Source organism: Acomys minous, assembly GCF_964271855.1.
Source record: "Acomys minous genome assembly, chromosome: 4".
NCBI lineage: Eukaryota > Metazoa > Chordata > Mammalia > Rodentia > Muridae > Acomys > Acomys minous.
The window spans coordinates 120,190,459-120,213,114 of record NC_140486.1 but is presented as its reverse complement, the minus strand read 5'-3'; the positions used below and the strand labels follow the sequence as shown (position 1 = coordinate 120,213,114).

At 37.7% G+C, this 22,656-nt stretch overlaps 1 protein-coding gene across 1 annotated transcript in view; it reads right to left on the bottom strand.

The window, feature by feature from the left end:
- The window catches only part of LOC311595773 (solute carrier organic anion transporter family member 6C1-like), a gene marked incomplete at its 5' end in the record, with an annotated part of 102,713 nt that overhangs the window by 23,770 nt on the left and 56,287 nt on the right, over nt 1–22,656 (bottom strand). Inside the window, 2 exons of the mRNA XM_084778743.1 lie at nt 1,694–1,881; nt 20,528–20,681. Of these exons, the coding sequence (XP_084634869.1) occupies nt 1,694–1,881; nt 20,528–20,681 (342 nt within the window). The remainder of the gene's footprint in view (nt 1–1,693; nt 1,882–20,527; nt 20,682–22,656) is intronic.

The window sequence follows — 22,656 nt, the reverse complement described above, 5'->3', positions numbered from 1 at the left end:
CATTAGGGACATCCTGGACATTTTCTTTGTCTTCTGTCACATCAGTTCCAAAGAAACTGTGCTTTCCTTACATTCAACCCTGACCCCAAAATGTTCATATCAAGTTGAGGTCCTCGTATTCTGAGCAAAATAATATTTTGTGCAGAAAATACATGATATCTGTAAATTCTGAGATTTTCTTCCACTCTTATTTTTCTTCTTTTGAATGTATCACAGAATAACAGTCTGGCTTCAAACTCAGTATGTTCCAGATTCTGCACCGAGAATGTGAGTTCTAAGGAATTGAACTGAGATCCTTTGACTTGGTAGCAAGTGTTTTTACTCACTGCTACATTTCAACAACTCAGTTATGGGTTCTTTTGGGTTTATCTTCCTTGAATTTTTTATTGTAGTTATTAGAATTGTTATTGTAGTTGACCAAATGGAATATGATACTAGATTGCTCCATATTCCATTTAACACAGAAAAATACTTCTCAAATATGCTATACCATATTATCTCTTAATGTAACTATTATGCTCCTTCCTTCTTTTACCCCACGTTCCTCTTTTAACTTCACTTTCCATACTGTCTTCAAACACTGGAACAGGATGCCCATCTGACTAGAACTCTAGCACTGCAGAGGCAGAGGCAGAAGGATCACATGCTTTAGGCCAGTTTAGGTTGTCCAAGGCAATCTCATCCACCAAAACCAAATGAAACCAAACCAAACCTAACCAAACCAAACCAAAACACTTTAACTACAGTGAGATAAAATGAAAAAGGGAAACATCTATCTCATCAATCTTCCTCAACTTTTGTAGAGAATTTCATTATGTAATAATGCTTCCTTACAATGGATCCCTACTTTCCCTCTCCTCCAGTCAACTTCTTCGTTTCCTTCCTGATGCTTTTCATCAGAACTGCATACATGCAAGATTCTCCACACATTTTTTGTCTCTACTTTCACTCCACAACTAATTTAGAACACCTCATAATTAAACTATTGTTTTTCCATTTTGTTGGTCAGCCTTTACAGGATAGTTAGGCCACAGATGTATTTGTTAACCACTTGATGGAATGCCCTTTAATCTGTTCCTGGAATAAAACTGAGTATTAGGCTTCATATATGTTGGAAGCACGCATGAATGACAAATTAGGGGTCAATTTAGAATACAAATTGTAACTTTAAAAGTTCTGTGTTCCTTTGTGGATAACACTTATGCTTTCTCATAGCCCTGTTGCTAACATAGAATTAGAATTAAATATCCCTATCAATGAATCAAACTACACCCACATCCACGCTACAATTTAAATTTTTCCTGTTGGATTCATCATGCAAATTTTAGAAGGTAAATATTACCTAAGGTTTCTATTAGATTTCTCTTGTTGCTGATGCATAGATATATATGTTTTCTATATAATTATATATATATATATATATATATATATATATATATATATATATATATATATATATATAATTTCAAAACTGCACACTTCAAAGTGTGACTAAATATAACATCTACACATGTTATGCAAAAAGAAGTAAAAAATATTATACATATACATAAAATTTAACAAAATAAATATTTCTTGTATATATTTACTACTACAAGACAAGAAAATCATGCGATCTAATAATCTGAGCTATTTCCAGATGTATCATTCTTATGTTTTAAGTACATAGTAATCATGAAAATTACATACTTACTGGAGGGAAGTCACGGTGACAGGTATACTACACATATTAGCAAAAGAGATTGAAGCAAAGAAAAAAGCAAGAAACAAAGGTAATGAATGACAGTTGCTATTACATTTTCCAAGAACAGCATCAATAAAATGACCTTCTACATCTGTAGTTGTCAGTCCTTCTTTAATGCAAGAACAATTGTAGTATGTCTAGAAAATTTGAAAGTAAAAAACAGCACTTCAGAAACAGCCAGGTGAAAATAACCTTATTATTATAAAATTAAAAATTAAATAAATATGCACATGGAGACCGCCCAGGATTTTGTTTGAATAGTTATACTATAATTATGCCACTTTCCCTTTTTCCTCCTCTTTAGCCTTCCCTGTGTGCAACCCTTTAAATTTCTAGCATATATATATATATATATATATATATATATATATATATATATATATATATGTATATATGTAGTTACACACATGTTTGTATATGTCTTTGGCTATATGTATGTGTGTAAACATGCTTAGTCTTTATAGTATTACTTATATGTACAATGTTGGATTTGACCATTTGGTATTAGATAACCAATTGATGTGCTCTTTTCTGGAGAAGAATATTTCCCTTTCTGTCAACATTTCTTTAAGAGAGTTCCACATCCAACAGTGGCCTAATATTCAGAATATATAAACACAAAACATAAGTAATCCAGTTAAATATGGGGTACAGATATAAACAAAGAATTTTCAGTAGAGGAATCTCAAATGGCTGAGAAACACTTAAAAGCTCAGCATCCTTAAGCCATCAATGAAACACAAATCAAAACAACTCTGAAATTCCATCTTAGAACTCTCATAATGGCTAATATAAAAAACATAAGTGCCTTAATTTCTTGAATGTTTTGTGCCAGGAATGTTCCTCGGTCAAAGAATGGATAAATAAACTGTGGTACATTTACACTATAGACTACTACTCAGCTATTAAAAACAAGAAAATCCTGAAATTTGTGGGCAAACGGATGGAACTAGAAATGATGATATTGAGGGAGTTAACCCAGACTCAGGGAAACGGACATGGTATGTACTCACTTATAACTGGACACTAGCCCAACAGGGATGTCCCCTGAAAGTCTTCAATTACCAGGAGATTGGGATATATGCAGGGATCTTCTATTGGGTCTCTAGGTGAAAGAAGTACAGGATAATAGGGTCCTAGAAACCCACAAGAAGAGCATCGTGGTGTATGGATCAGGGCCCAGGGCTGTCTGCTCAAGCTACTGAACTAACCAAGGACAATACAAGTAGTAAAGCTCGAACCCCTACTCTGATCTAGCCAATGGACAGGACATTCTGCACAGTTGTGTGGACAGTGGGGACTGACTCTGACATGAACTCTGGTGCCCCATATTTGACCACTTCCCCTTGATGGAGAGGCCTGGTGGCACTGAGAGAAAGAGTAGGAAGGGTACTGAGATGAGACTTGATAGGCTTTGACCATATATATAGTGGGGAGGAGGCCTCCTTCTGTCACAGACCTAGGGGAGGGGAATAGGGTGAACGAGGGAGAGAAGAATGAGAGGAGACAAGCAAAGGGATAAAAATTGAGATGTAATCTGAATTAATAAGAAAAGAAATGGAAAAAAAATAACATAAGTGATGGCCCATGATGGCAAGGATGGAGATGGAGAACAAGTGGAGCACTTCTGCTTTGCTAGTGGGACTGCAACTTTGTAGAGTCACCATGGAAATCCTTAGGGCAGTTGCTCAGAAAATTGGGAATAAACCTACCTCAAGACCCTCGTATACCCCTCTTTTGCATATAACCAAAGGGTGTCCCATCCTACCACAACAAATCTTGTTCAACTATGTTTATTGTAGCTTTATGCATAATAGCTAAAAATGGCAACAAGCCTAGATGTCCCTCAGTAGAAGAAAGAATATGTGACACATTTACACAATGAATATTACTCATTTGCTTAAAATTGACATCATGAAATTTCCTGGGAAATGGATGGAACTCAAAAGAAAAGAAAACAAACAAACAAAAAGATTCTTTCGTGGGGTAGCCCATATCAGAAAGATAAATATGATAAGTACTCAACTCAAAGTGGATATTAGCTGTTAAGTAAATCATAATCTACAATCCAGAGACTCAGAGAAGTTAGGTAGAGAAGAAGGCTCTAGTACAGACCTCCTTGAGAAGGAGAAATAGAATACGTTTTCTGTATTGATTGGGTGCAGAAGGAGATGAAAGCAAGAGAGATCAGATATGAGGAAGGAGTGCAGGAAGAGAGTGTGGGGAGAGACAGCTGAAATATGGGAGCATTAGGGGGTGCTGTGGAATCCTAGTGCAGTGGCGACTTCCTGAAATCTATGAGGCTACCCTAGTATGGACTCCAATAATGGAGGATACAGAGTAACAACTGTCATTTATCCAGGCAAATCTTTCACTGGAGAGACTGAGTTGCAATCCTTTAAGTTGTTGTCTGAGGATGTTCCATGACAATCCATAACAATCCAGGCTAATGGTGGGAAAAAAAGGTCACTTGCTAAAAACCAACATGTAGTAGCCCCATTGCCTAAGAAAACTTCCACACAGCTCCTTGAATGTAGAGGGCGTGCATGGAGCTTTCACCATTACTTCTTGCCAAGAAGTTCTCAACATGTGGGTTCTAATCCCCTTGGGATTCTGCAGCCTTTTCACAGGGGTTTCATGTCAGTTATCTCAGATATCAGGCATTTAAATTACAATTTATATCAGTAGCAATATTACGGTAATGACACAGAACTGAAAATGATTTTATGTTTAAGGGTCACCACAACATGAGGAACTGTATTAAAAAGTCACTACATTAGGATGATTGAGAACCACTGTTCTAGTCTCAAGATGATACACTTGCACAAGATGATACTCTGTAGGCTGTGGATAAACAAAAGCTGGACATAAAGGAACCACAAAACTCTCTACTAACAGTCCTGCCTGCAAGATATGCTGGGACTATGATGGTACAGAACTTGTGGGAGTGGAAAACCAATATTTGGGTTAAGTTGAGGCCCGTTCCAGTAAAGGAAACTCATAACCTACACTGTCTGAATGTCAAGGACCTGGAGACTGGATATCCCAGAAACCAAACATGAGAGAGAGAGAGAGAGAGAGAGAGAGAGAGAGAGAGAGAGAGAGAGAGAGAAAAGGACAGAAAGAAAAAAAGGATCAATGAAATGATTCTTAATGATATTCTGCTGAACTTATAGATTGGTACCTTGTCTACTTGTCATCAGAGAGGCTCCTTCCTGCAGCAGATGGGAGGAAGGGCAGAGAACCACAGCAAGTGCTGTGGGAGAGAAGGCGTCTAAGTTCGAGGACTCCATTGGGTCCTTCCACTTGGAAACTGGGCAACCCCACAGAAGAGTGAGAGAAAAAAATTGGATGAGTCAGAAGGGATTGAGTACACCAGGAGAACCTGTTCCACTGAATTAACTAAGCAGGACTCACATGGGCTGAAAGAGACAGAAGTGGCAAGCACAGTGTCTGCACCAGATCCTCTGTGTATGTTATGGCATAACAAACTTGGTGTTTTTGTGAGACTTCTAAGAGTGCGAGAAGTGTACCTCTGTTTTGCCCTCTCCTGGGACTCTTCCTGTTGGATTTGCTTGTCCAGGATTGCTATGAGGGCTTTTTAATTGCCTTATTATAACTTGTTTTGTCCTATTTGACAGTTGTCTCCCGAGGGCTGTTCTTTTCTAAAGAGGAAACAGAATGGAAATGGATCTGGGGAAAAGGAAAACTGGGGGCAATTGGATTGGGAGGAGTGGAGTGAAAGGAAACTGGTCAGGGTTTCTTTGGAGAGAAGAATCTAGTCTTTAAAAATCAAAACAGATGGAAACACATAGGAAGTACTAAAAGATATGGAACAATCTACAAAAGTTCCCTGTAGTGCTAGGAAGTAATTCAGGATGGCTCTGTTGATTTTTTCCATCACTTATCCATAACTGCATAATATTATGACAAAGAATTTATGAATTTTAGTTCCTTTTCTAAATTATATTACAAGTACAGTGAAAAGAAAAAGAGATTACTTTGGGTAAACCTCACCTAACTAGGTGAGCTTCAAATTGTACCAGGCTCATTCTGACACCAGAGATTCAAAGTCATGAGAGAAAGAGGTTCATCTATTCAAGTATTTGAGTGGTCCATGAAAGCTAAAACTGCCTATGTTATTAACTTACAAATAAATACAGATTTTAATTACTTTGAAGCTCAAAGAAACCAGATATACTTACAAGTCAGTCTGTCGCAGAGCTTGTGTACAGAGTAAAGCTTGGGCCTGCACCCTGACTTCTTTCTATGCAACTAAGTCAGGCTATGTGTTTGGTTCTAAACTTAAAATTGGGAGGTCTTAACAATGTTACTTAAAGTCAAACCAGTATTGGTAATTTGCTAAGAAGGGATAGGATAACAAATTGATCCAGATTCCCGATATACTGTGAATGAACAATGAACAAAATAAAAATTGTTTCCAGGCTACTAACAGAAAGCACAAAACAAAGAGGAAATTATATATGAATCTAGAGACAGGTAGAATATAAGAGTATAGCTTCATGGTGGTGAATTTTGATTATCCATTTGGCTTGTGTACACCATTTCCAGAGGTTAGTTTATGGAATTGAATCTGAGCAATTATGCCTAATACAAAGGGGAAAAAGAAAGGTGCAAAAAAATTAGCTAGTCCAAGCATACCCAACTCTTTTCATCTCATCGATTCACATTAGTGATTTCCCACAAAATTAATACCAATGCAAGGAAGCTACAATGGATTAACATGAGAAAGCATGAGCAAAAATAATTCTCTCTTCCTTCAAATTGTTTCTTCAGGTATTTGTCACAGTACAAAAAAACCCCAACACTGTGCATTTCAAGTGGTTTGGAGAAAAGTACATGCAACCTAGCAGCCCAAGGGCAGTGAGAAGTTTCTACCTCCCAACTCTTCCATACAACTCCTAGCTCTTTGACCAGTGTCCAGCTGCAAGTCTCAGTATCTGTCCTGATCCCATGCTGGGTGGAGTCTCTAAGAGGGCATCTATGTTGGGCTAATATCCAATTATAAGTGAATGTATACAATGCATCTCTTTCTGAGTCTGGGTTACATCACTCAAGATAATCATTTCTAGTACCATTTGCCTGTAAATTTCAAGATTTCTTTGTTTTTAATAGATGCATAGTGTCCCACTATGTAAATGTATAATACATTCTTTTTCGATTCTGTACTTTAGGGTCATCTAGGTTGTTTCCAGATTCTGGCTATTACAAGTAAAGCTGCTATGAACATAGTTCAGCAAATATCTTTGTTATATGGCGGAACATCTTTCTCATGTATGTCCAGGAGAGGTATAGCTGAGTCTTGAGGTAGCACTATTTGCAATTTTCTGTGAAAGCACCAGATTGATTTTTAAAGTGATTGTACAAGTTTGTACTCCAGCAAGCAATGGAGTAGTGTTCGTTTTCTCTACATCCTTGACAGCATGCCCCTTAAGTTTTTTATCTTAGCCATTCTTATTGGTGTAAGATGGAATCTCAGAGTCATTTTATATATATATATTTCCCTGATTACTAAAGACGTTGAGCATATACTTAAATGTTTCTCAGACACTCGATATTCCTCTGTTGAGAGTTCTCCATTTAGTTCTGACCCAATTTTTTCATTGGGATATTTGGCGTGGTGGTGTTTAATTTCTTGATTTCCTTATATATTTTGGATACTAGTTCTTTGTCAGATATAGGCTTGGAGAAGATATTTTCCTAGTCTGTGGGCTCTTGTTTTGTTCTCTTTACAGTGTCCTTTGCCTTACAGAAGCTTTTCTGTTTCATGAGCTCCCATTTATGAATTGTTGACCTTAGCACCTAAACTGTTGGTGTTCTGTTTTGGAAGTTTTCTCCTGTACTAATGAGTTCAAGGCTCTTCCCCACTTTTTCTTTAAACAGATTTAGTCTGTCATGTTTTATGTTGAAGTATTTAATACATTAGGACTTTAGATTTATGCAGGGTGATAAATATGGATCTATTTGCATTTTATACATGTTATCATCCAGTTAGACCAGAACAAAAATTTTAATATATTTTATTAATTTATTCATATTACATCTAAATTGTTATCCCATCCCTTGCATCTTCCCATTCCTCCCTCCCTCCCTCTCTCCTTACACCCCTACCCTATGACTGAATGAGGAGGACCTCCTCCCCATGTATATGATCATAGGGTATCAAATCTCTTCTTGGTAGCCTGCTATCCTTCCTCTGATTGCCACCATGCCTTTCCATCCAGTGGATGTGGTCAAATATGGGGTACCAGAGTTCATGTGAAAGTCAGACCCCACTCTCCATTCAACTGTGAAGAATGTCCTGTCCATTGGCTAGATCTGGGTAAGGGTTCAAAGTTTACTGCATGTATTTTCCTTGGCTAGTGCCATAGTTTGAGAAGGACCCGTGAGCCCAGATCTGCCCATTGTAATGTTCTTGTATATTTCTAACACCCTTTGGATCCTTCCATTTCCCCATTCTTCCTTGCTTCTCTCACCAAGGTCTCATAGTATATCCTCCCCTCTGTCCCGCTTTCCTGGTAAGTGATGATTTTCATGGGACATGCCCCTTGGGCTAGTGCCCAGATATAAGTGAGTATATACCATTTGAGTCTTTCTGCTTCTGGGTTAACTCAATCATTATGATCATTTCTACCTCAATCCATTTGTCAACAAATTTTGGGAATTCCTTGTTTTTTAATAGCTGAGTAGTATTCCATAGTGTAAATTTACCACAGTTTCTTTATCCATTCTTCTACTGAGGGACACTTAGGCTGTTTCCATGTTCTGGCTATTATGAATAAGGTTGCTATGAACATGGTTGAGCAAATGTTCTTGTTGTGTGCTGAAGCATATTCTGGGTATATTCCAAGGAGTGGAATAGCTGGGTCTCCAGGAGGCCCTATTTCCAGTTTTCTGAGATAGTGCCAGATAGATTTCCAAAGTGGCTGTACTAGTTTGCATTCCCATCAGCAATGAAGGAGTCTTCCTCTCTCTCCACATCCTTGCCAGCATGTGGTGTCACTTGAATTTTTGATCTTAGCCATTCTGATGGGTGTAAAATGGAATCTCAGAATTGTTTTGCTTTGCATTTCCCTGATGACTAAGGATGCTGAGCATTTATTTAAGCGTTTCTCAGGCATTTGATATTCTTCTGTTGAAAATTCTCTGTTTAGTTCTGAGCCCCATTTCTCAATTGGGTTATTTAGTTTGGTTGTGGTGTTTAATTTCTTGAGTTCTTTGTATATTTTGGATATTAGACCTTTGTCAGATGTTGGGTTGGTGAAGATCTTTTCCCAGTCTGTAGGCTGTCACTTTGTTCTGTTGACAGTGTCTCCTGCCTTACAGAAGCTTCTCAGCCTCATGAAGTCCTATTTATTAATTGTTGACCTTAAGGCCTGGGCTGTTGGTGTTCTATTCAGGAAGTTCTCTCACATGTCAATGTGTTCCAGGCTCTTCCCCACTTTTTTCTAACCAATTTAGTGTCTCTGATTTTATGTTGAGGTCTTTGATCCACTTGGCTTGAGTTTTGTGCATGGTAACAAATATATGTGCAATTGCTTTTTTTTACATGTAGACATACAGTTAGACCAGCCTCATTTGTTGAAGATGTTATCCTTTTTCCATTGAATAGATTGGGCTTCTTTGTAAAAAATCAAGTGACCCTATGTGTGTGGGCTCATTCCTGGGTCTTCAATTTGATTCCAGTGATCAACCAGCCTATATCTGTTCTAGTACCATGCTGTTTTAATTACTGTTGCTTTATAGTGCAGCTTGAGATCAGGTATGGAGATTCCTCTGGAGGATCTTTTATTGTACAAGATTGTTTTAGCTATTCTGAGTTTTGTGTTTTTCCATATGAAGTTCAGAATTGAACTTTCAATGTCTTTAAAATTTTGTGTAGGTATTTTGATAGGGATTGCGTTGAATCTGTAAATTGTTTTTGGTAAGATGGCCATTTTTACTATGTTAATTCTCCCAATCCATGAGTGAGGAAGATCATTCCATCTTCTCATGTCATCTTCAATCTCTTTCTTCAGAGTTTTGAAATTTTTTTCAAACAAGTCCTTTACTTGCTTGGTTAGAGTAACTCCTAAATATTTTATACTGCCCTGGCTAATGTGAAGGGTGTAGTTTCCCTAATTTCTTCCTCTGTATGATTGTCATTTGTATATAGGAATGCTACTGACCTTTTTGAGTTAATTTTGTATGCAGCCAGTTTGCTGAAGGTGTTTATCAGCTGAAGGAATTCTCTGTTGGAATTTTAGGGTCACTTATGTACACTATCCTATCATCTGCAAAGAGGGATAATTTGACTTCCTCCTTTCCCATTTGAATACCCTTGATCTCCTTTTGTTGTCTTATTGCTCTGGTTGGAACTTCTAGCACTATATTGAAGAGATATGGAGAGAGTGGGCAGCCTGGCCTTGTCCCAATTTTAGAGGAATTTCCTTAAGTATCTCACCATTTAATTTGATTTTGGCTATTGGCTTGCTGTATATAGCCTTTATTATATTGAGGTATGTGCTTTGTATCCCTGATCTTTCCAAAACTTTAAACATGAATGGGTGTTGGATTTTATCAAATGCTTTCTCTGCATCTACGGAGATGATCATGTGGTTTTTTATTTTCAGTTTGTTTATATGGTGGATTACATTGATGGATTTCTGTATATTAAACCGTCCCTACATGCCTGGAATGAAGCCTCCCTAGTCGTGGTGAATGATGTCTTTGATACATTCTTGTATTCACTTTGCAAGTATTTTATAGAATATTTTTGCATCAATGTTCATAAGAGACATTGGTCTGATATACTCTTTCTTTGTTGGGTCTTTGTGAAGTTTAGGTGTCAATGTGACTATGGCGTCATAGAAAGAATTTGGTAATGTTCCATCCATTTCTGTCTTTTAGAGTAGCTTGTAGAGTATCGATATTAGCACATCTTTGAAGGTCTGGTAGAATTCTGCACTGAAACCATCTGGCCCTGGGCTTTTTTTGGTTGGGAGACTTATCAATGATTGCTTCTATTTCTATAGGGGAAATGGGACTATTTAGCTTGTTTATCTGTTCTTCACTCAATTTGGGCAAGTGGAATTGATGAAGAAAATCATCCATTTCCCTTAGATTTTCAAATTTTGTGATATATATGCCTTCAAAGTAGGGTCTTATGATTCTTTGTATTTCTTCAGTGTCTTTTGTCATGTTGCCGTTTTCATTTCTGACTTTGTTGATTTGGATACTGTTTCACTGCCTTTTAGTTGGCCTGGCTAACGGTTTGCTTATTGTGTTGATTTTCTCAAAGCACCTGCTCTTGGTTTTCTTGATTCTTTGGACTGTGTTCTTTGTTTCGAATTCATTAATTCAGCCCTGAGTTAGATTATTTCCAGATGTTTATTCCTCTTCGGTGTTTATGCTTCTTTTTTTCTAGGACTTCCAGCTGTGTCCTTAAGTTGCTTATGTGGGATGTTTCCAATTTCTCTTTAAAGGCACTTAGTGCTATGAATTTTCCTCTTAGCAATGCTTTCAATGTATCCCACAAATTTCGGTAAGTTGTTCTTTCATTTTCATTGCTTTTCAGGAAGTCTTTAATTTCTTTCTTTATTTCTTCCCTGACCCAGGTGTCTTTAAATAGAGAGTTGTTTAGTTCCCATATATATGTAGGCTTTTTGTTATTTCTGTTGTTGTTGAATTGCAGCCTAAGACCATGGTGATCTGATAAGAAACATGGTATTACTTCAATCCTCTTGTATCTGTGACCTAGTATGTGATCAATTTTGGAGAAGATTCCATGAGGTGCAGAGAAGAAGGTATATTCTTTTCTGTTTGGGTGAAATGTTCTGTAGATATCTGTTAGATTGATTTGATTCATGGCATTGGTTAATGATGTTATTTCTTGGCTTAGTATCTGTTTCAATGACCTATCCTCCAGTGAGAGTGGGGTGTTGAAGTCTCCCACTATTATTGTGTGGAGTCGATGTGTGGTTTAAGCTTCATTAATAGATCTTTTACATGTGGGTGCCCTTGTATTGGAAACATAGATGTTTGCAATTGTGATGTTATCTTGGTTGACTTTACCTTTTATGAGTATGAAGTGTCCTTCCTCATCCATTTTGATTAATTTTGGTTGAAAGTCTATTTTGTTAGATATTAAAATGGCTATGCCTTCTTGTTTCCTGTGACCATTTTTTTCCAGCCTTTTACCCTGAGGTAATTTCTATCTTTATGGGTGAGATGTAGTTCTTGAATGCAGAAGAATGTTGGACCCTGTCTATGCATCCATTCAATTAGTCTGTGTCTTTTAATTGAAGAATTGAGACCATTGATGTTGAGAGATATTAATGACAAGTGATTGTCAAGAGTCTTAATTTTGATGTTGGTTCCAGTAGAGCATTTGTGTGGTTGTGTTTTTTCAATGGTGTAGTTATCTATTTCCTGTGTAGGTTTGGTTGTAGCTTATCTCTTTGGGGTGGAGTTTTCCTTCTAGTACCTTCTGTAAAGCTGAATTTGTGGATAGGTACTGTTTGAATTTTTTTTTTTGTCATGGAATGTTTTGTTTTCTCCATCAATGGTTATTGATAGTTTTGCTGGGTAAAGTAGTCTGGCCTGACTGTGGTCTCTTAGGGTTTGCAGGACCTCTGTTCTGGCTCTTCTGGCTTTTATGGTCTCTGCTGAGAAGCCAAGTGTAATTCTGATAGGTTTGCCATTAAATGTTATTTGGCCCCTTTTTTCTTGCAGCTTTTCATGTTTTTTTTCATTGTTCTGTATATTTTGTGTTTTGATTATTATGTGATGGTAAGTTTTTCTTTTCTGATCTGTTCTGTTTGGTGTTCTGTAGGCCTCTTGTATGTTTATAGGCATCTCTTTCTTTAGAATTGGGAAGTTTTCTTCTAAGATTTCATTGAGAATATTTTCTGGGCGTTGGTGTCTGGCATCTTCTCTTTCCTTAATACCTATTATCCTCAGATTTCTTCATTTCATGGTGTCGTTGATTTGTTGGATGTTTTGTGTCAGGATTTTTCCACATTTAGCATTTTCTTTAATGGTTGCTTTAAGATCTAGGATTGTATCTTCTAGACCTGAGATTCATTCCTCCATCTCTTGGATTCTGTTAGAAAGGCTCACCTCTGTGTTGCTTGCCTTCCTCTCTGAGCTCTCACGTTCACATTTTTCTTCTATATGTTTATCATTGAATCCATTTTCATCTTCAGATCTTGAACTGTTTCAATGATTTCTTTTATTGACTGTTTGTATATTCCTGAGTTTTTTTCCATTGCCTCTTTATAGGCCTTCAGATCTTGAACTGTTTTATTGACTTCCTTCATCTGGTCATTTGTATTTTCCTAAAATTTTTTCAGTGCCTCTCTATAGAATTCTTTTATGTCTTCCATCTGTTTCACTGCATCTTCCTGCATTTTATTACAAATTTTATTTGTTTCTTCCATTATCATCCTCATTACTAAGGATTTGTGGTCATTTTCTTGTATTTCCTTTGTGTTTGAGTTCTCTGGGTTGCTTTCTTTAGGATAGCTGGGATCTGGAGATGCCATATTGTTTTTGTTTTTTGTTTTTGCTTTTGTTTTTAGCGTGTGATTTTACACTGTCCTTTAGTTATCTTGCAGTCTTTGTTTTTGGTAGGTAACTTCTAGAGTTGGGTGGAGGGAGTCTGAAGATAGATTCACCCATTTTCTCTCAATTTCCCTAGGCTGGAAGCTCTGATGCTTCACTTTTATGGAAGGCAGGAGATTAGCCCTGTAGTTTGGGTATATAACAGCTAGTATACTCATCTTGGGTTTCAGAATGTGTGCTGGGCCAGGCCAAAGTGTCTACAGCCTCTGGGTCCCCTGTGGCACTGGACCTCTCCAGGGAGTGTGTAGGGGGTCTGATGATCACTCTACCCCTGTCTCCCCGAGATTTCCTTAGTCCCAGAGCTCTGATGCACCACTTGTCAGTGGTTTCCGATAGTGTTTCGGGACCCAGACCATTTGTAGAGTCCAGGATAGTGTCATGTGGCCCAAACCGCACACACACTGAGTCCACTTTGCATGTCTGGACCTAAAAGGGTCTTGGGGCCTAATCCACCCACTTAGTCCAGTTAGGGCTGAGTCCAAAAGAGTCTTGGGCCCAAACCTCACACTGAGTGTAATGAGTACAGCTAGCGTCTCAGGGCCCAGACCACAGGCCGAGTCCAGCCAGAGTCTCAGGACCAGGACTGCACGCCAAGCTCAGTTAGATTCTCTGGGCCCAAACTGCCCACTATGTACAAATAGGTTATATGGTCCTAAACTGTACACCAAGTCCAGTTTTGGTCTCGGGGCATGAGCAGCATGTGCCAAAGTTGAGCTTGGGCCACGGGGCCCAAACCATGCTCCAACTTCAGCTAAGGTAATGGGGCCTAAAGCTTGCACTGAGTCCCCTCTCTTAGAGCAACTCCCACCAGTCACCACACCAATTGCCTCTGCTAGAGGGTTTCCAGCTGCAGCTCTGGTCCAAGAACATCCACGCTCCTCCTGTGTGTGCAGGGGTACGCAGTTTTTCTGTATTTTGGACCTTTTGAACTGTGGAGTACTCCCTCTGTAGTTGGGTGGGGAGCTTGGTGTTCCTGGTTAAGAATTCCACACAGTTTCCTGAGTCATTTGCTGGAGCTTCTAAACACAGGTCACGCTGCTCGCTGCCATCTTGGATCTCCCTAGACCAGCACAAATTTTTGAAGCTACTATCTTTTTCCATTGTATGGATTTGGCTTCTTTGTCAAAAATCAAGTGTCCATAGTTCTGTGTATTTATTTCTTGGACTTTGATTCAATTCCATTGATGAACCAGCCTATTGGCCAGTACAATGCTGTTTTAATTACTGTTACTCTATAGTACAGATTTAGATCTGAGATGTATATTCCTCCAGAAGATCTTTCATTGTACAGGATTGTTTTTAGCTATTCTGCATTTTTTGTTTTGTTTTATTCTCTTTTTCCATATAATGTTGAGAATTCATTTTTCATTGTCTTTAAATAATTATGTAGGAAATTTGATGGGAATTGTATCTGTAGATAGCTTTTGTTAAGATGGCAATTTTCACTATGTTGATTCTCCTGATCCAGGGGCATGGGAGAGCTTTCCATCTTCTGTCGTCTTCTTCAGTTTCTTTCTTCAGAAACTTGAAGGTTTTTCATACAAGCCTTTCACTTCCTTGGTTAGAGTTACACCAAGAAACTTTGTATTATTTGTGGCTATTATGAAGGGTATAGTTTCCTTAATTTCTTTTCAGCCTATTTGTTCTTTGTATATAGAAGGGCCTCTGATTTTTTTTAGTTGATTTTGTATCTAGCCACTTTGATGAAAGTGTTTATCAATTGTAGGAATTTCTTGGTAGATTTTTAGGGCCACTTGTGTATACTATCCCATGATCCACCAATAGTGATAATTTGACTTCTTCCTTTCCAATCTGTATCCACTTGATCTCCATTAGTTGCCTTATTGCTCTATCTAGGACTTCAAGTACTGTCGTGAAGAGTTAAGGAGAGAGTGGACAGCCTTGCCTTGTCCCTGATTTCAGTAGAATTAACTTCAGTTTCTTTCCTTTAATTTTGATGCTGCCTATAGGCTTGATGTATATTGCCTTTATTATGTTGAGGTATGTGTCTCATAACCCTGATCTCCTTGAGACTTAAACATGAATAAGTACTGGATTTTCTCAAATGCTTTTTCAGCATCTAAGGAGATAACCATGCACTTTTTCTTTCAGTTAGTTTAAATGATGATTATATTGATGGATTTCCATATATTGAACCACCCCTACATGCCTGGGATGAATCCTACTTGGTCATGGTGAATATTTTTGATGTATTCTTGGACTTGGTTTGTGAGTATTTTATTGAGTTTTTTGCATAAATGTTCATAAGGGAAATTTGTCTGAAATTGCCTTTCATGATTGAGTCTTTCTGTGGTATATTTATCAAGGTGACTGTTGCCTCATAGAATGAGTTTAGTAATGTTCCTTCTGTTTTTGTTTTTCCATATGTAGTTGAAAATTGATCTTCCAAGGTCTGCAAGAATGATGTAGTAGTTTTTAAGGGAATTACACTGAATTTGTAGATTGCTTTTGGTAAGAAAATCATTTTTCATATGTTGGTTCTCCTGATCCCAGCACTTGGGAGGTGGAGGCAATCAGATTGATGTGAGGTTGAGGCTAGCCTTGTCTACTAAGTGAATCCAGGACCCTCAAGGCTATGCAGACACCCACTTTTAAATAAAAATTAGTTTCTCCAAATAAGTCTCACTGGACATCTGAACTACTCTTAGTGGTAGGCTGTATGCCCCTCAGTAGCTGACCAACAGAAAACAAAATAAATGTTATATTTTGATTTTTTTGTCTCTTAATACAATGTCTAGGATTTTTTAAAATTTGTGTATTTTCACCTACATATATATGGCTTATATATGTGGTTTTTAATTTTGTCTTTATGGGATTTTTGTGTATTCAAGTATGTCTCTCAGCATCTGCATGTGTTTCTTGTGCTTTTTATTTGGCCACTTGTCTTCTCAGCTGTTTATTTTGTTTGATTTTATTTTATCTTTTTATCATTACTATTATTACTTGCCTACTTGTTTTATAATGATAGAAAGAAGGAAAGGCTGCAGATTTAATTATGTGAGGAAGTGGGGAGGGTTTATTGGGGGTTTAATGTGGGCACATTTTAATAAAATATATTGTATAAAATCTATTTTCAATAAAAAATATTGAGGTATGTGCCTTTCATTCCTGATCTCTTAAACAAAAGTGTAGAAGTACCTGCAAAAATAAAGACCTATAAGCGAATAGAGCCTAGGGAATGGCTTATTCAGTAGAGTGCTTGACATGCAGCAAAAGGAACTGAATTAAAACACTCAACGCCTATGTTCAAAGTGCATCTATTCTCTTAGTTCTGGCATGGGCTGGGGAAGGAAGAAATGTGATTCTCTAGAGATTAATGGCCATGCACCCTATCTACACTGATGATCTTCAGATCAAAGGAGAGACACCACCTCAAATATTAAGGAAGAAATCAACAACAGAGAAATACATTCAGTATCAACTTCTGGCTTACACACACACACACACACACACACACACACACAACTAAATGAATAAATAACTTGTATATAAAAAACTACATAGTTATGAAAAACTGTTTCAGGATATTTCTGATGGTGACACTAAGAGCATCTCTGTTTAAAAAACATTCACTAATCTTTTGGCCACTCAAAATAAAATCACAACTTAGAAACTTAGTCACTTGCCAATAAATGCTTTGGTGAATGGGATGCACATTAATAGCTTCTTGCTTGGACTGTATCTCCTCATTCAGCTATTTGATGACTTGCTTTATGTTTCTCTGTCTTTCTACATCAATTTCTTTGTTTGGGTTATGTTACAAATTGGAATGTAAAAGACAAATTCCATTTATGAATTCTCATATGCCATCTTATTGTAGACATATTTTATCTTTACAATAGAGCATAAACTCTGACATAAAACCATCACCATCCTTTGGCACCTAAGATATTACTTGATGCTTTAGATAATATGAAGTAGTTCCTCCATTGATAAGGAGAATGACATCTCTGTTGAGCTAGAAAACACGCTGATAGAAGTTCTCAGTGTTGCTAACTTATACTCAAAGCTACATCAGCTAACAAAAAGAATCATCTAATAATACAAAACCACTGGTAAGTCCAAGGATTTTATTACATAAATATGTTTTTTAAAAGTGAGTATCTTTAGAAGCCTAAGGCATGGTCTCGAAGAACTTCACTGTCTAAATTATTAATTTGAAGAAAAGACATTTTCAATTTTAGTAATGGCAGTGTTTCTCCTTAGTGTTGTCAAAATTATTTTGTTGTTTAGGTCTGTGCCATTTAAAGTTAATGGTGATTCTGTATACTCTTCGGTTCCATCCATGTCAAGTTTGTATAACAATAATCAATTTTCCTTCAGAGATATTGTTTCAAACAAAACTTATACAACTTCTGGCAGCTATATTCTTCATTGTAAATATTTCAGTTTTGCCATTTTTAAGTATCAACTGTGAGTAATTTGTGGAATCTTTCTATATTTGGTCTGCATTATGAATTTATTATGCCTTATAGAAATATAAGAAAATTATAAAGAATTTCTTGAGATGAATGTTCCAAAGAAGGATTTCCCACAAAGGAGAGTAACTCAATATTGATAACTATACTTGACCTTTGAGTGAACATCTGGCCCAGATGCCTGAGTTGTAGGTGAGCCAGCTCCAAGGGCAAGACCCCGGGAGACCTAGTGGGCATGTGCTGTAACACTGCATGGGTTGATGCCCTACTCCTCTTCCCTTGATACATGAGGTAGTTAGAAGAGCTTGTCTCCAGGTCATGGGAGCAGGGAAACTTGCTGCTACTCCTGACAGGATGTAACCTTTGGGAAAGAAGGCCCTGTACCTCCCAGGTCAAACACAGTAGGGCTGGCCCTGATAGCAAAGGCAGGGGTAGATCAGCCCCAAGTGTATGAGAAGGAAAACAGGTTCAGCCCCTCACTGGCTGCAGCACTTGGGAGTGTGGGCCTCCTGTCTTGACTAGGTTGCATAGTGGAGCCAACACTGGAACATGGGTGCTGATGAGGTTGCTCTGAGATCATAACAGCAGAAGAGCTGACCCTTGCCTCCTGATGATGGCAGGATTGGGTGACCTAGCTGGAGCAGTGTTGGAGAGCTGGTCCTGGTGCTACAGATAAAGGAGAGCCAGCTGGCTGACCAGCTCAGTTACCTTCCAGGATCAGTTCCAGGACTTTCAGTTGGCCCACTGCAAAATCTATACCATCTGGGAACTGTGGAAGTGAGTGAAAGGGCCTGTCCCTCTGATCCAAAGCTGCAGGAACTCCATGACACAGGGTAACAGCAGGGTAACAGGAAGGAGTCCCAGTGACCATCCAATATTGATGGTGTGACAGACGCCAGAGACCTTGACCAGACCAACTACACATTGCAATGATCACTTGCTTGTGAAGATGTTTGGACAGATGGCTATACTGTAGGATATGCTGTGACACACTACAGCTTCCTTCTTTCTATAGTTTGGTTTTTTTTGTGTGTGTGACTTTTAACTTTCTTTTGTGGGGGAGTTTGCAAGGGCAGAGGGCAGATACAAGGAAAGAGAGAGACTAGTGGGACTGGGATAGAGGATGTGAAACCCTTAAAGAATCAATAAAAAGTTAAAAACAATACTAAGATCACAACCTCACACCTAGTGTCACCTCCTAAAGATAATTTTATCTTCTACCCCCATTATATGGCTGACCAAGATTCATACTTCTGATAAAATTTAATTTAATAACTTAGACATAGAAGTGTCTAACAACAAGAACAAATAACAGTTTTGTATTGCAGTTAGATGTCTCCCATATTTTAAAGACCTAAATACTATTTTTTGCCATATAACATTTTAGAAGAATGGTTTATAAATGACTTAAATCTTTTTATACTAATGCTTGGTAAAAATCTCATGATACAAAATCATAAATCCTGTTAACCATGTTGAAATAATGTCTCAGATTATATCCTATTTACTGCCCTGTTTCCTTCACAAAAACCAGGAGACAGAGGAAAAGAAACAGAATTTTCAGTACCTTGATTCACAACATTTTTCCAGTTAAGGGGTCGAAACTGAAGAAGCTGCATGGATAACTATGAAATGTACACCCAGGGTCTGAGGAGGTGATTTAATAAGTGAGGCACCAAGAAAGGGACCTGGGTTTGATAACCTGCACCCACATAAAACTCCTGGCATGGTGACATGTTTGTAATCCCATGGCTGAAAAGGCAGACATGTGTGGATGCTTGGGGCGCTTGGGGCTAGGTACTCTAGTCTACCTGGTAGAGCTCTAAGTCTGTAAAGACTGCCTCAAAAATGAAGGTGGACATCAGAGATTGTCCTATAATCACTGCTACATTTTCACATTTTGAGTTTGAATACCTTTTCCATTTTCAAGTATCAAATACTCTTATTCATTCTTGGATGTCCATCCTCTCTGCATACGTATACAATATATCAAAACATGTGTGCACACATAATAAAAAAGAGAACCCTACAAATTTAGACAAGTGGTAGAGTAGGAACTTGTTCTTAATGACAGTACTAGGAGTAAGAAGAAGTGAATTGTGGCTACAGATGAGGAAATAAGAACTTTCATGTTGGTACCATGAGATGTGTAATTAGAGTTTTTAGCACATTCAATTCAGTTAAGTCATTATTTTCCCATTAATACAAGTTCTCTGTTGCTCAATTTTCTAGAATATCAGCTATGTTCTGTGAAAGCCTCATGCATATGGTAAGTTTTGGTGCACACACACACACACACACACACACACACACACACACAAATGAAGAATGGGCATGTAGCTCAGTGGTAGAATGACTGGATTCAACTTCTCATTTTAAAAAGTCATTCATATCTGAGATAAGGTTTAGCAGAAATAGAGAAATATCTGAAAAATACAGTGTGGCCATTTTGAATCCAGTAGAAGGCACATTTGAAGGAAAGATACCTCACAGCATAGTACCAGGAAACCCTAAAGTTTGTGAAAGATTGTGTTCAAAGTTCAGAGATTGATATTGAAAGGGAATTTGAGAAACATAAAGTAAAATTTCTTTCCATGCTGCTAAAATTAAATCTGAGAAAAATATGACAGCAAAATCTTAGAAAGCTAGGAGTAAAGTCTTATCACTATCTATATATTGAGCATGTCACTGGAGAGAGAGCAGCATAATAAACTTTTACCTTTTCATTACTTAAGAATTTCATAGCTTTGCAGCCTGCAAAGCATGGAGAGAAATACTCAGTCTCATCTCTTCCACATACAGCAATATGGATGGAATTCAAGCACTCACATTTTACATTGCATGGAGCTGTGAGGTTTCCAATCTTACCTGTGCTGTGAATTTGATATTAAACACAATTATAATACTGACTTAAATTGTTCTTTAAAGATCTATTTATTTATTATTATCTATATGGTGCTCTGCCTGCACATACATCCACAGGCCAGAAGAGAGCATCAGATCACATTATAGAGGGATGTGAGCCACCATGTGGTTGCGGAGAATTGAACTCAGGACCTCTGGAAGAGCAGTCAGTGCTCTTAACCACTAAGCCATTGCTCCAGCCTCCACGTAAATTGTTAATGCATTATGCATCAAGGTATTCATATGATCCATAAATATAGTTATTGAAATAATTTCTTTTTCACAGATTTACCAAGGTATAAAAACCATAACAAAATGCACTTTTAAGAATGCACCATTGATAATCCTGACGAGCTAGCTTAAGAGCACTACCTGTTCTTCTAGAGGAACAAAGTTTCATTTCTAACATCTCCATAGCAGCTCACAGCCATCTTTAACTCCAATTGCAGAGAATATCATCCCTATTGTATCTATGGGTACCAGGCATTCATGTGGTACATAAACATATATACATGTCAATACTCAAATATGTAAACTAAAAACTCTTAAAAATATACCATTTGGATCAATTTTATGCTATAATAAAATTTGCATGAGTCATGGTTTAAAATATCATAACCTCTTATAGTAGGATGTCACACCCCCACTTCAAAGACTTCTTTTACCTCTTTGTAGATCCTCTCCTTATTGATAATCTATGAAATTTTATAGAAAAAAAATCACATGGTACTAAACAAATGACCTGTTCTTTGCTTTTTACACATGTTTTCATGATTCTTGGGTAATAAAAGTAGAATATTAAATTGTGTGTAAGTTTTTCCTTTCTCTATTTCTGTTTTTTAGAGACAGGGTTTCTTTGTGTAGGGTAGGCTGGCTTAAGATGTCTTTGTAGAGCAGGCTGGCCTCAAACTCAGAGATCTTACAGCCCTGCTTCCTTGAATGCTAGAACTAAAGACATGTGCCTCTATGCCAAGACTGTATGTTTTAAATGTAAGTAGAATTATTTTATGTGTATGTAAAATTTGATGGAATGTATGTATGTGTGTAACATCCATGGAAATGAAAGGAAGTCACTGGATTGTTATGAGCACCCCAATCAAACCTAGACTCTCTAGAAGGAGAAGAGTTTTTAAACACTGAGCCACCTCTCTAGCTATCTTTTTTTGCTTTTTTTTCATAAGCCTGTTAGTTTTCCAACATGGCTTATTGTTAGGAACACAAATATTCTTGTGATCCCAAGTCACCAGGGAAACCAGAAACATTACACACACAGATTTTTGTCTCAAAGGACTTGGCACAGAGCCTGCAGTTCAATTCAGGAATCTGTGGTTTGGAAGTGATGACCATACTGGTGGTCTATATTAATTGTTGGGGAGGCCATATTAAGTGCTCACAGACATGCCCCCAAGGTAATCTAAATGGTCCTTACATCACCTATACATCACTGGCATCCCAGAGCTCCCACACCAGGAGCAGAAGTGGATAGTTGCCTATACAGTATCTACACTGTACATATGACCATAACCACCCCAGATTCTGCCTTAGGTCCTTAATCTATTACTGGCAGCCTGTCTCTATATAACCTATCTTCTTGGAACATGAGTTGAGCCTCAAAATAATTAAGCTGCTCTGTGCAGTGTAAAATGTATTACACCAGGAAATATTCCTCCAAGTTGTACTGTGTTTAAATATGCTGACATTAAGCTGCTTGGCATCACACTCCCTAAAGTTTGAAACAAGTTTTCATTCTCACTTCTTAGCAGTTAATTTTACTACCTGCTGTGACACCTCCAAGGACCCCTTCAACTGGTTCCAAAACTAGGGATACATGACTCTCTGAGAAAATTCAAGGGAATTTTTCTTTAAGTACATATTAGAATTTCAGAGTAATCCAGGTTCTCACAGAAAATGACTCTTGACCCTTAAGAGAACAGTAGCAACATG